The sequence below is a fragment of the Protopterus annectens genome, chromosome 10.part0 (assembly GCF_019279795.1).
Source record: "Protopterus annectens isolate FY-2018-M chromosome 10.part0, PAN1.0, whole genome shotgun sequence".
NCBI classification, from domain to species: Eukaryota; Metazoa; Chordata; order Ceratodontiformes; family Protopteridae; genus Protopterus; species Protopterus annectens.
Window position 1 is genome coordinate 1,601,170,333 of NC_056744.1, and position 14,531 is coordinate 1,601,184,863.

Genomic DNA, 14,531 nt, shown 5'->3' on the forward strand with positions numbered 1-14,531 from the left:
AGGTTCATATTTAGACTGTTAGCATTAAGCAGCATGACCTTGAGTTTACCTCAGGTGGATTTTGTTATGTCAGAAATGTTGTTGTTTTGACATTGCCTAAAAAAGGCGCTATGGGTGAAGCGAGTGCCTTTGCCAGTATCCAGAAGTCTAGAGGAGACAGGCGCAGACCATCCCTGGCAAAGCAGAGTGGCCTGTCAACCATGTCATCCCAGACTGACAGATACTAGATCCCCCTGAACTTGACACCAGAAGCTAAGGCAATTGTTGAAGTTGATCATTTTTTGTTTATACTGTGACATTATCTTGAGAGGGGTCTATATTATGCCACCAAAACACCATCTTACTGAGTATCAGAACATCGACACATATTACACGAAGTGTTAGAAAGCCAAAAACCTAAACGACGAAATTCGTCACATCGACTTACAATGGTTAGTCAACATGAATGGAATTAACATTTCCTAATGATTAGGAAATGTTAATTTCATTTGTGTTGGACATTTACATTTTTTACATTTTACATGAGTGAACTGATTCCAATTTCATAGTGCACTTACATCTCTCACATACGGTATTTATTTGCTGTAGAAGTAAATGGTTGTCAGTATACATGAAGCAATTACTACATTGCCTCAATATTCCCATGTCAATTAGGCTGGCCAGAGAAATGATGGGAAGCTGTCTATCCATTATAGCAGGTTTATACTGTATGAGCTGTTAGGGAAAGGGGTGGGCTAGCTTGACCAGTGTTTGCACTAGGACTGTCAAGCTAATAGGGAAAGGAGTGGGCTAGATTGACCAGTTTTTGTGTTAAGATTATCAAAGGTTGTTAAACTGAGGGTTTGGATCATAGGTGTGAAAATGCTCCCCAATGTGTAACTAAGTTGCCTTTAATGCAACAGAGAAGCTTATGAGGGTTTCAGTGACAGCTGTCTATGGATTATCCTGCACAAGATCTAACAGCTGGCCAGCTAACCAAAGCTTCAGAGCACTTTCCATACACCCAAACTATTATTCAGCTCAAGCTGAGCTGACTAAAATGACAGGTTTGGACACCAAGCCCTTCAGACCTTTCCTGCCACTGCAGATTTTGCTCCTGTGAGGGTTTTGAGGATCTACGATTTGCTTGTGCTTCCATTTTTGGTCAGATAAGATCCCTTTTGAGAAAAAATAACTTCCATTACAAATATTGTTTGTTATTAACACTTTCCTGTTTATGAAAGTTATTTTAATGCTAGGAGTTTATTTTTTAACAGATTGTCATGAGACTACATTGTACTTTTAAATGAGAACCCTCTTTTTACCTGTCAGTTTAAAAGTTGTTTAAAGTATTTGAAAACCATTTTTCTCTGGAGAAATTGTGTTATTTTACTTTTTGGCACTGGCAACATATTTTAAAGTGCATTTTACTGTGCTTTGTATGAAAAAGTGAATTTTAAATACTTTAAGTTTTTATTGCTTTTCATCCTTTTTTTCATGGGAAAGAGAGAGCATTTTCAGCTTGACCATGGAATAAGCCATCGTACCCATGGTTGGTCCTTCTTCCAGCCACGTATGGAAAAAGTTAAGCGAACAGCTTTTGCCACCACACCAGGCTAGCAATTTGCCTCAGCCACAGGTGGGTCATTTTTCCATTAGTTGTACCTCAGATCTTTTACCCCAGATCCCCTCTGGTGAAACACCCACAACCACTATATGGACCAAAGGTTAGCCACATTCTCTGCAGCTATTGGGGTGCCCTCAACAGGCAAGGGAGAGCTACTCTTGTCAGTCCTGGGAGGGGGAACAGGAAAGACTTCCTGTTTTTGTTAGAATGTTGTGCCAATACCTGGGGAAGCTGCTGCTGTCATTAATAATATGATTGGCCCCATTTTTCCTGTTAAAAAGAAACAGAAGACTAAATATGTACCTGCTCACATTTTCTTGGACATTAGCAGTTTACTGGATGTGGCTCAGTGCTTAATTCAGGCGGCTGATCCTTCTTATAAATTAATTTCTGGCAAAAGAAAAAAGGATACCTGTTTTTCTGAAGAAATTCAAGATTCTGAATCTGGATGGGAAGATGAAGGGACAGATGCAAGGCTTAATCCTTTGGTTCTCTTTCTTTGAGACTATTTCCAGAATGTGCCAGTGTTTTCAGTTGGAGAACACAGAGGTTTCTCAGTCCCTCAAAAAATATCATGAGTTGTTACAGAAAGAATTTCCAGAACCTACACCAAAACCTTCAGTTCTGTCAGCTTTTAAGGGCGCGCACATGTGCATATGTGTGTGGTATGTGTGTGTGCGTGTGTGTGTGTGTGTGTGTGTGTGTGTGTGTGTGTGTGTGTGTGTGTGTGTGTGTGTGTGTGTGTGTGTGTGTTACTGCCAGTAATTTTCCTAGTAGTCAGCCAGCTGCCCCTTAAGAGGCAGATAGGATGTATAAAGTTCCTTAGTCTTTAAAATTTTATACACTCATCCCAAACCTGACCCAACGGCTATAGCTTTAGTTACTCCTACTGCTGCTAAACATTTAGTTAACTCCAATCGTATGATTTCTGATTAGGATGGTAAGATTATTTATTGTTAAGTATGGGAAAAATGTATGCTTCTGCAACTCTGATTTTACAGAATTTTGAATTGTCAGGCTCATATATTAAAGTTTGTTCCGAGTAATTGTGAAAGTATGAGGAATGTTTTGTTTGCAGTTTCTGCTTTCAAGTAAAATTCTGCTATAAATAATTTAGTTTCTTCTATTGTACAAGTTACTACTCATGGTTTACAGTGTGTGTATAACTCAGTTGATGTTTCTTGCAGAGCTATTGTCACTGTACTCTTTTGCGGAGATTTGCCTGGCTGCATTCTCTGAACCTCCTAGATGATATTAAAAAATTAGATTTTAAATTATCCTTTGAATATATATTAAGTTTTTGATCTTCTGCTGCGGAGGTGATTAAAAAGTGTGATGAAAGGGTTAAGTTGATATAGGGAATTCATAAGACTTTTCAGCTCTCCTTTTCCAAATCTTCTAAGGGATTCTCTAATCCCTTATCTAATTTTGGCAAAAAACAAAATAAACAGTCTCAACAAAATACAGGTAAACAGATGTTTAAGAATAAATGGTAATGTGGTTCCAAAAATAATTCAGTACCCCCCCCCCCAAAAAAAACAAGGACAGTCCAAAAAGTCAGAATGATTAAAGGACCTTGACCCCCCTCCCACCCTGGTAACCCCATTTCCCTAGTAGAAAATCTGAATCTCCACTTTTATCTTTCGCAACAGATATATTCAGAAAAAATGGGCTACAGGTGTTCAAGGTTACAGATGGCAGTGGGAGGAAATTCCTCCTTTTCTGGGAGTAATCTGTACCAGACCAGACTCCTTTATTTCCACCTGTACGTCATCACATGCTGTTTCATGAAGTGATAGAACCAGTTCTTCCTTCCCAGGTGCAGAAAAGTTTTTATTCAATTATGTTATTAGTGTCAAAGAAAGAAAGAAATGCTTGGAGACCAGATCTAAATCTTTATTTCCTAAACCTGCTTGTGAGAGTGCCCAAGTTCGAAATATCACTTCACAACCTGTTATCGCTTCCTCCTCATTCAAGTTTCTTGGTAACACTAGGTTTAAAAGATGTTTATCATCTCATCCTTATTCATCCAGACTTCAGGAGTTTCTTACGGTCTTCTGTATCTGGATCACATTTTCAGTTCTCTGCCTTACCCTTTGGACTATCCACTGCACCAAAAGTGTTTATAAAGTGTCTGGCTCTGGTTATAGCTCATCGCAAGCTACTGAGTATCTACATGTTTCCATATTTAGATGATGTACTTATTTTTGCAGAGTCTTTCAAAATGTCAAGAATCTCTCTCTCTCTCTCTCTCTCACTCTGTCTCTCTCGGGTAAGAGATCTTTTACACAAGCTGGAACTCCAAGAGAACATTAAAAAGTCTTTTTTTTACTTCTTCGCACAGGATTGTGTTCCTGGAGAATTAGCTAGAGCTTTTCTTCCACAGGAAAATAGACCTATAACTCTATCTATTTCTAAGGTTTTCCACTCAGACTTTGATCACTGCAAAGGAATACCTCAGGATTTTGGGTCTTCTGGTATCTATAATTCTCATGACACTCCTGGCAAGACTCCATGTGAGAAATATATAATGGTATCTGAACTCTCTTTGGTGCTAGCAGCAACTTCCTTTGTCTTTTCTAATCCCAGTGTTGGAGTTTGTCAGAAGAGAAATCACTTGGTGGAGACAGCAAATATAATTAAATCCAGGTTTTCATTTCTTCCTCCCTGTTTCAAACCAGTCATTCACCCCAAAGCCTCAGACGTTGTTATAGAGCAAACAATCAGGAGGGATAAAAGTGGAAGGTGTGTGGGACATTAAGGATAGACACAAGCACATAAACAATAAAATAAATACTTGCCGTCATCAAGACAGTCAACTCTCTGAATCATCTTTGCTCCCTGAGACCACTTCAAGTTCTTAGAGATGATACCACAGACATCAACAAGTAGGGGAGAACCAGGTCATACCATCTTTGCAGGCTAGCCATGTTAGCTTGGAATACAACTTCACAGTACATTGCCACTCTACAGGCATGCTACATTCCATCAGAGCAAAACTGTGTGGCATACAACCTGAGCAGGACAAGGGCAGACCCACATGAATGGAAGCTAAATCAGGGTGTCTTTCAGGATTTGATCCATCTGTAGGGAGTTCCTCAAGAAGACTTATTTTCCTCCTCTCTAAACAATCAGATGCCAAGATTCTGCTCCAGGACTCCATGCAAGAAGACCTAAAAGACATATCCCTTTTCTTTTCTTTCAACAAGAATGTTCCTGTATGTTTTCCACCCTTTGCACTGACATCCAGGGTAATTCTGATGGTTCATAAAGAATTCCCTCAGATCATTGTAGTGACTACCTTCTTGCCCAGGCAACAGTGGTTCTCCCTTCTTTTGGAAATGACCAGGGACAATTACCACAAGCTTCCTCACAGAATGGATCTACTCACACAAAATCAGGGGTGTTTAATACATCCCAACCCCAGTCAAATTCAGCTAACTGCCTGGATGATACAGTCTTAATTCCCTTCAGACACCTGTTTACTGAGGATGTTCAGCAGGTACTAATGGAAGAAAGGAAGCCCACTACTAGAAAATCATATATTAGCAAAAGAAAAAGGTTTTCTAATAGCTGCCAACAAAATACCCAGCACCCATTCAGGGCTAGTTGTTCTCTTGTTTTACAATATTTTTGTGAGTTTCTATCATTTGGCCTTTCTCCTTTCTTACTTCTCCATCAAGGTTCATTTATCAGCCATTTCACCATGTATGTCTATGGATCCATCTATTTCAATGCAGTCTCATGTCAAAATGTTTTCAAAGGGGTTTTGCATAGGTTCATAAGTTCGTATGATGTTACTAGGCTATTAACCGGAAGGTCTTTACAAGTCTAGCTGTTAAATCCCAATATAATACTAGATGAGAAATATTGTCTATGCCCGAGTTTTTTCTAGCAAGGACTACCCATATCCAGGAGAGAAGCCAGGGCAATCCCCGGCAAAAATTTAGTTTTCCATCCAGTCATCCAGGTTGCACTTAAACAGGGTCATGGAGATGCTCTGCTTGATATGGCTTGGAAGCCTATTCCAGAGGAGTGGCAACTTCTGAGAGATGTATCTGTCTCTCCAGCAGATTTTGTTTATATCACAAGTTAGGCTGAGGTCCCTGGAATGGGTGACTCTAGTCCCATTTGTCTTCAAATGTGTAGCATTTCCATTAGATTTGGGTCAGAGATAGCCCTGAAAACCAGAGAAAAGTTGCCTCTAAGTAGTCTATACGCTACTGAGTACAGTGACTTCATTTGTTTATATAAGACATGTGCTGGAGACCATGAATTTTCTTAGTTAGAAATTTCTAAAGTCTCTCAAGTTGCTGCAGGTGTCTGGTACAGTACATACCAAAGGGAGCATTATATTTAATAATAGGCCTGATGAGGGACAAGTACAGGGAAGTTATAACATCTTTTGCTCTTGATGCGATGCCTTTGGCAATCAGGTGAGTGACGTACAATGCCTTCCTCACCATGGTAGACACATGGTAATCAAAGCTGAGGTCACAGTTAACTTGTGTTCTGAGGTCTCTCACTACTGAATTGGTACATAGGGTATTATTGTTTATTTTATAATCAGCAGGGACATTGTTTTTGCTGAAGGAAATTATGCATTTTCTAGCATTTAGTTTAAGACCATGGCTTTGGCACCAATCATTGGTCTGTGCAAGCCCCTTTTGAAGTATGTTGACATCGCTAGGGGATTCAATTTTAGCACATAATTTGCAGTCATATGCAGACTTGGTTAGCCGCAGTCCCTCCGTTTTGGCCTGGACCTCTGAGAAGTATATGCCAAACAAGGTGGAGCCCAGCACTAACCCTTGTGGGACTCCACTAGTGACAGGTCTGCTAGTAGAGGTAAAGTCTCCCACTTTGACTGAGTGTTGTTGAGCTGTGAGACAGTTTGCAACCCACCTGACAACATAGGGGTTGATATTCATCTGGGTTAGTTTGTCAATGATGCTCAAATATCTGATAGTCTTGAAGGCCTTGGCAAAGTCAAGATAGGCTGTGTGCATGGCTTTGCCCTCATCTGTGGCTCTGTTCACTTTCTCAGAGAAGTTCATCAGGTTTAGCAGGCATGACTTGCCATTAACAAAAATGAACTGGGACAGATCCAGGGTTTGGAGTTCACCTATAATCCTTATTTATGACATCCATGGTGATTCATTCCATTGTCTTACAGGTAAGGCTGGTTAAACTTATGGGTCTGTAGTTACCTAGGTCTGTTGCCGAGCTACTCTTGTGGAGGGGGATAACAGTTGCTGTTTTCCATTCAGTGGGGGCAAAACCAGTACTCAGGCTGTGGTTGAAGAGAATGCCTAATGCAGTAGCTAGCTGTTGTTTTAGAACATTAAGAATGCAGGCCCAGAATGCCATCTGGCCCCATGGAGGCTGTGTTCTTAGTCTTAGAGACAGCATTGATGACATGCTCTTTGAGATGTAGAAAGGAGGATATGATGAAGTCATGGTTTGTGGCATGCTTGGGGAGTTAGGGGGGTGAAATTTTCACCAAACCTGTCTGCTAGCAGGTTTGCAATTTCCACAGGGTCAGTGTGTGTGTGATACCATTCACAATTAGTTCAGCAAACATCTGAGTCCTACCTTTTAGGTTGCAGGCATAGCTGAAGAAAGTCTTATGATTATTCTTGGCTATGGTTGCTAAATTTTTCTCATAGTTGCAATTTGAAGACTTTACAAGTTGTGTTATTTGCTTGTTTAGGCTGGGGAGGGTGCTCTTCCAGTTTTGGGATCTTACTTTTGCATTTTTAGACAGCAGCTTCTTTCTCATTGTATAATTTATTAATGCTAGACATCCACCAGGATGCTTTGTTATTTCTTGAGGATCTTGCTTTAATCCTATCCGGCATGGCTGTGTCTATACATTTGTGTAAGATATTTATACAGGGCATCAGTGTATACCTTAGTATAGCCGTCAATGCCATCTGTGGAAACTGGAGCTTGGAAGTCAATTATACCTTCTTTTAGGAGGGTATAGTTAGCTTTGGTGAAGTTTTTAGCCTGACTTCTCCTTTGGGGAGTTCAGGTACTATTTCTACTTGACATCGAAAAATACTGGTGGCGCCTCCTTAGGATCTTAATTATGTGTTAGAAAAGCTAATACATTTTCTCCGTTTGAACCAGGTCATCTGGCTGGCTTGAGGTTCTTAAAATAAGAAAACCATGGTAGCCAGGGAGTACAGCATGTCTCAGTTTTTAATTTTGGATATGCACTTCTGTTAATGAAGTATTAACTTCTGATAATGAAGCACAATACACAAACAGTTCTTTAATAAGGAAGTAATGGTCATGTGTTTGCCAAGCTTCCTCTGTGATCCAGTCACATGCTCAGTTTCTTCTTTGAATGCAGTGCCTTCAGTAAGTGCTGCTACTTTTCTTGTTCTTAAGTTAGAAAGCAATTTATTTAATTTACTCAAATATATATAAGCATAACTAGTGAGTAAATAGTGAAAAAATTCTAAATAATAAATATGTGAAAAAATGTGTAGCAAACAAAAACTAGCAGCAAATGAATAACATTATTTTACAAGTGTCTGTGAGAAGTAGTGATGTTGAATTACTTTTTAACTTTCAACAGTTCCCTTTCAAAAATAAGTAATTTCATTTCGTAAAATACCCACAACCTTTAAACTTTTTCATCTCATCAGAGCCTTTAGTTTAAGTAGTGGGGCTATAAAAATATAACCATTCAGTCCTGGCCATGCACTGCCATTGAATTTATGCTGCCAGTACAGTTCTTGCTTTTCCAAGTTCAGTGACCTGCTCTCATGTTAGGGTTGGCTTTTTCTATAATAGTGAACGTGAATTCGTGTCTGGGCTTGTTTTTTAACATGTTTGTAAAGTGCATTTGTTTCCTTCGTTTTCTGATGATATAAGGATGTTAATATATGTACTCTTTTAGTTTATGTTTGGTCTTCCCTATGTAAAATCCAGGACAAGATTGGCAAAGGGCTACATAGACTACACCATTGGCTTTACAGTTGTATTTTCCTTTTATTTTGATAATGTGTGACTTGATTTTGAAAGATGTTCCAATTCGAATATATTTGCAAAAAGGACAATTTATGCATTTGTTCATATTGTAAGTTTTTTTCAAGGCTTTTCTGTTGTTCATTCCTTCTAATAGGTTCTTCATATTATTTCCTTTTCTATATATAACAAATAGGTTTTTGTCCTACTTTTTCATTCATCACTCTTTCTTCTGATACCAACAGCCAATTTTTGTTCAAAATCCATTTAATAAAGTTGCTATCAACTGTGCAGGTATTAATAAAAAACATTTTTGAAACTATTCTTAAGTTGTTTCCCTGAATTTGTATTTGTAGGGAGGGGTATGGTGTTCAGTTCTGATATTGTTATTTCAGACCTCCAATCCAAAATTGGGACAGTACTTTCTTTCATGTTTGTTAATCACTTCATACATTAACTCACTGATAAATTGTTCAGGGTAACCACGTCTTTTAAACATTTCTTTCAGTAAGAAACATCCATTTAGAAAGACGTCCTCCTTTGTAGTCATCCATGCTGCCCTCACAAACTGTCCTTTTACCCACAGCTTTCTTTTGTGTTTTTGGATGTGAACTCAAGAAATGAAGGAAGGCATTAGAATAGGTTGGCTTACGTTATATTTGTGATGCATATGTTTTTGTTTCAAAATCCGTTGTTATTAGTACATCTAAGGTTATTTCATTTTGTCATGTTCCTTGTGTAAATCTTCGGAATTCAATTGCTGTGTTGAGGTAGTCGAAAAAGGCAGGTATATTTTTTTCATTTTCATCTTTCCAAACAATAAAGATGTTATCCAGATAATGAGTGTAAAATCTGCATGACTCCATAACCTTGTTGAAAAGAAAGTTTGTATCCCAGTGGATCATTACAATGTTGGTCACTATAAAGAGTCACATGGGGACCCCATCATCATCCCTTTGTTTTGTAAGTAATACTGACCCTCAAAATAAATGAAGTTGTTTCCTAGTATAGTCACCAGTAGTTCTTTGTATAAATTAATATTTTCTTGTGGAATATTTTTAGTTAAAAGATAGTCAGTGAACCACTGTATTCCCATATTGTGGGGTATCACTGTATATAAATCATTTTCCACAAGTTTAAGGAAAGTATCCCCTTCATGGAATTTGAGTTTGTTCATTTTGCTCAAGAAATCCCATGAATCTTTTCACGTGTTCATTTTGAAGTACTAAGTCTTTAAGTTTATTATCTAAGAACTTCACACAAAAGTGTGATGTATCCTCGACCATCCACAATTGGGCACAAGGTGGGGTTTTAATATCTTTGTGGATTTTTGGTATCCCAAAGATAGTTGGTATTATGGGGTTTACCATGTTCAAATAATTGTATTCATCTATACTGATACATTGTTCAATGAATAAATCATTCAGTTCTCCCCTGATTTTTTCGCAGATAATGTTTAATTCAATTAGTGAGGCTACTTTTCCATATGTTACATCAGCGAGTATTTTGTTCATTCCATCAATGTAGTCAATTTTCTCCATCACAGCAACCCACCCCCTTTGTCTGGTTTCATTATTCTTATATTTACTTTTTCATTTCATTTAGTTTAGTAGTCTCTTCCTTTGTCACATTATCAAAATTGTTTGGAAATTCATTTAACATGTTCCTCATGTCTAGTTCACATATTTTCTCGTACAATTGCAGTGTTTGGTTTATTGGGGGATTGTATGTGCTAGAGACCCTTACTCCTGACATTCATTGCTTTTGACTGGTTAGGAAACACCAGATTAAAGTTTAGTTTCCATGTATATAATTTCAAGTCCATCAGTATGTATGCTACTTCTACTAGGGACAAAAGTTAGTCCTTTGGCAAACAGTTTGCCACCACATGTTTCATCAATTGGAAATATGGAAAAATTGCAAATTTTAAAATCACCTTCTGTATTAGCTGTAATTGTACAGTTGTTTTCAACCTAATTTTGTTACCTTCAAAACCAGACCTCTATTATTTTACCATATAAGTTTCAAACATAATTTGAGGTAAGCTTAACTACTCACCTTTAGTAAAGTCATTTCCAGTATGGATTCATTACATTCTTATGCTGTACACGATCTCTTCAAAAATGATTACTTAGTGGATTGTACCTAGTGTGAGATTTTCGCAAAACAAACACCTATGTCTCCCCAAATTATTTGTACTGACTTCTAAAATGAGCTTCTTTGGACATTGGAGATAAAACAAAAATCTGACAATCTTTTTAACTGTAATTGGAATACTACAGTTTCACTTAAAACCACCAGGCAATATACTCATAATCAGGACATTAAAAATGAAATAAGTAATACTAATGTGAAAACCAGTAGTCAAAAGCAAAAAAAAAAATGTTACTATTAGAAAGGAAAAAAGAACCTCCTCCTGGCAGAGAATGAAAATATTCCCAACACTCTGTATCTTGAAATAATCATGAAGGATGTGACTACCAAAAAAAAGTTAACATGCTTTGTAGCCCTGATGTGAAAATACTATATATAATACTAAGAAAATCTTACTGCTTGGGGATTTTAGTTATCATGATATAGATTCTTTCTGCAGGTTCTGTATATTCCAATTAATTCATTAGTATTTTGTCCTATGATAAATGTGACCAACTAAACTGTGATTGTACTTGACATAATACTTTAGACATTTTTGCTGCAAATAATCCAAGTAGTATTCAAGATCTTATCATAAAAGAAGCATTGGGCAGTTCTTATCACTATTCTATATCATTTGAATTTAAGATCAGTTTAAACATGATATCCACTGTCAATGCATTTCATTATAGCAAAATTAACTATCATAATATAATTAATGCACTAAATTCCATAAGCTATTGGATAAAGATCAATTGAGTGAAACAGTCTTTCGTTATGCAACTCCTAAATGTATACTCAAGTAGGATGTGATTGCAACATTCACGTCTAAAGTCAGTGATTTGAAAAAAAAATTATTTTGGTAGAGTTATAACTTAATTAAATCATATAAGAAAAAAGAAAAAAAATGTTTTCTCAGTGTATAAAAAATTCCCCAAGGAAAAAAATAAAAATAAACTAAATATAGTTACAAAATCCTTGCAATCAAAACTCAAAGAAAAAAAAATATTTGAGGGGAAATTAACATAAAATAATTATAGTTAATACAAAACATTAAGAACAACATCTATGCACTAATAACTGATTATGTAATAATAGCCAATGAATTTAATAACTTTTTTTCCACCCCCTAGTACAAATTAATAAACGTTAATTCAGAATATTATACCATATATAGTTAGTGATATTGTTCTTAAGGCAATTAATCAAACTAAAAGAGAGCTTAAGTGTGGCCTGATAGTATCCCTTCTATTCAGACTGATAATTTAAAAGATGTTATTGCACCAAAACCAAGGGATATTTTTAGTAAACTGCTATATTCTGGTATTGTTCCCTGCAAATGAAAAATATCTCATATCACATATATTCATATAAAAGGTAATGAAGATAACATTAAAATGTTTAAATTAAGCAGAAGCTCCTATTGCTAGGGGATGTGCATGCAAGGGTCTTCCCAACTCAGTTTTATATAACTAGTTATGAAGTTGCAATGTAGTGGAGAGTATTATTGTAGAGCTAAAGCAATCTTGGCTGAAAAGAGCTGTTTTGTTCTTCTGTCAGGTTTTCCATGAGACAGCCATTTACATGAAGCAAATGTGCAATGTTACCACACAATCTCATGGTCTACAGAGTTTTCGAGTTTTGTGCATGTGTGTGTGTGTGTGTGTGTGTGTGTGTGTGTGTGTGTGTGTGTGTGGTATGAGCTGGTATGGTACAGATGGCTTGAACATGGTGCCATCATAAATCAATGTGCTACTGTTCCTGCCTGATGTCTGGTATCATGGCACCCTCATCTGTTACTGTGGTCTTAATTGTGAGTGCCATGATGTGGTGGTGTGTTACTGCATGGGGTACTGAATTCTGGTTCTCAAATGTGCTTGTAATTAAAGACTTGCGCCCTCATAATTAATGCTATTATACATAGACAGAAGGTACAAGGTTTGATTCTGACTTCAATTTATTGGCTAGGCTTAAAATGGCACTTCAAGGCAGTTAGCTTAGTGTTCAGCTCTGAAACTGTGAACAAGTGCCTCAGTGTACCTAATTGTATTACATTTGTTGCTGTGAGTTTTTGTGTGTCTCCCTTGTATTCTGTGTGCTTGACAAAGTTCCATCTCACCTATTCATTTCTCAATAGGCACAACATGGATCAGTGAAATTGTGGACATGATTAACAATAACGGAGATACTGAGATATGCAGACGGGGTCCTACCCATGAAAGGGTCCCCTATCTGGAGTTTGGAGGACCTAACCCCCTACCAATAGGTAAGATTAAAGGTTGAAGTTTGGCTTGTGAACTTGTAAATCTTATCATATATATGTTTTATTTTGGTAACCCTATGAGTGGGTTAATCAAAAATTATCATCTTTCAGTTACCTATAGCACTATAATTTAAAAAAAATGAAAGATGCATGTGATGATATTAGTGCTTGAAGAAGTAATGTGTATGTATTTATATATGTGTGTGTGTGTGTGTGTGTGTGTGTGTGTGTGTGTGTGTGTGTGTGTATATATATATATATATATATATATATATATATATATATATATATATATATATATATATACACACACAAGTGCCTGAGCAAGTAATGGATATATACATAACATAAATAATAATAACACAAATATAGCAACTACAGGTTATCAGAAGATCAACTTTGGATCCATAGTTTATGCAGTATTACAGTTAGCAACCTAGATAAAACTTAAATTGTTTTAAGTGCAGTTTTACTGAAGAAAATATTATTTAAGACCTTAATGTAGTGAGTAAGTAGTATATTTTATATATTTTGTTTTCTTTTTAAGGTTCATAACAGTTTTAATATCCTTCCTGTCTAGTCCTGTCCATATTACTAACCACTAAAACATTTCTATATAGCTGTGTCCCTGAATTTGAACTGTAGGAGTAACTTGGCTCATGTAAACATGGCAGCAGGATTTGCTCAGCTAAGTGAAGTTGAATTTTGTTTTAACTAATCTGTAATGGCCATTGGAAGAAACAATACATTAGATGTATACATAATAATTTAAGCATTACTATAGTTATTCAAAAGAAAATGATTTAATATAAGATTTTAAAAGGAGACACAAATTTAGATTCTAAAGGCCATTGCCAAGTTTCATAATCAGTTATGACAAAGGGGGATACTGCCAGCACAGCTATCTGGAATTTTCTAAATAATTATATGTAATTTGTGAATATCAACATGATTTATATAAGATAATTGTGTTACAAATGTATTAGAACTTTATGTCATGTGTATATCAAATGCTGGTACGGAAGTGTCTGTTGAAAAGGTTTTTGCAAAGTGCTGTTTGTAATGCAACCACAGTGTACCCTACTGGAATAGAGCATACATGTACATGCACTATTGTAACTGTTTAAACATATATATTTTAACAGTGGAAACTGGAATGTAGGAGGCTAACTTCAGAAAAATAGCTGAAATTACATTACTTTATGGCTACACAATAAAAGCTGGTATCTTTCAGTTTTCATTACAGCTACAGACAGAGTCAATGCTGAGAAGTTTTCTGTACTGTCTTTAGAGTGAACTCATTATGACCTCTGAAAGTATGAAGGAATGCAATTGTTTTATGACTTCCAGCATCTGTCAAAGATCCGAGGTCTACAGTGGGTATAAAAAGTGTACACATGCCTGTTAAAATACCAGGTTTTTGTGATATAAAAACACGAGACCACAATAAATAATTTCAAAACTTTTCCCACCTATAATGTGACCTACAACCTGTACAATTCAATTGAAAACCAAACAAATCTGTTAGGGGAAAATATAAACAATAAA

The 14,531-nt window shown here is 36.5% G+C and overlaps 1 protein-coding gene across 4 annotated transcripts in view; it reads left to right on the forward strand.

Annotated features, from left to right (window-relative positions):
* The window catches only part of LOC122813774 (sulfotransferase 1 family member D1-like), a 506,318-nt gene that overhangs the window by 255,888 nt on the left and 235,899 nt on the right, over nucleotides 1-14,531 (forward strand). For all 4 annotated transcript variants that reach the window (XM_044086270.1, XM_044086269.1, XM_044086271.1 and 1 more), the window contains exon 2: nucleotides 12,858-12,986. In XM_044086270.1, coding sequence (XP_043942205.1) covers nucleotides 12,858-12,986 — 129 coding nt within the window. The remainder of the gene's footprint in view (nucleotides 1-12,857; nucleotides 12,987-14,531) is intronic.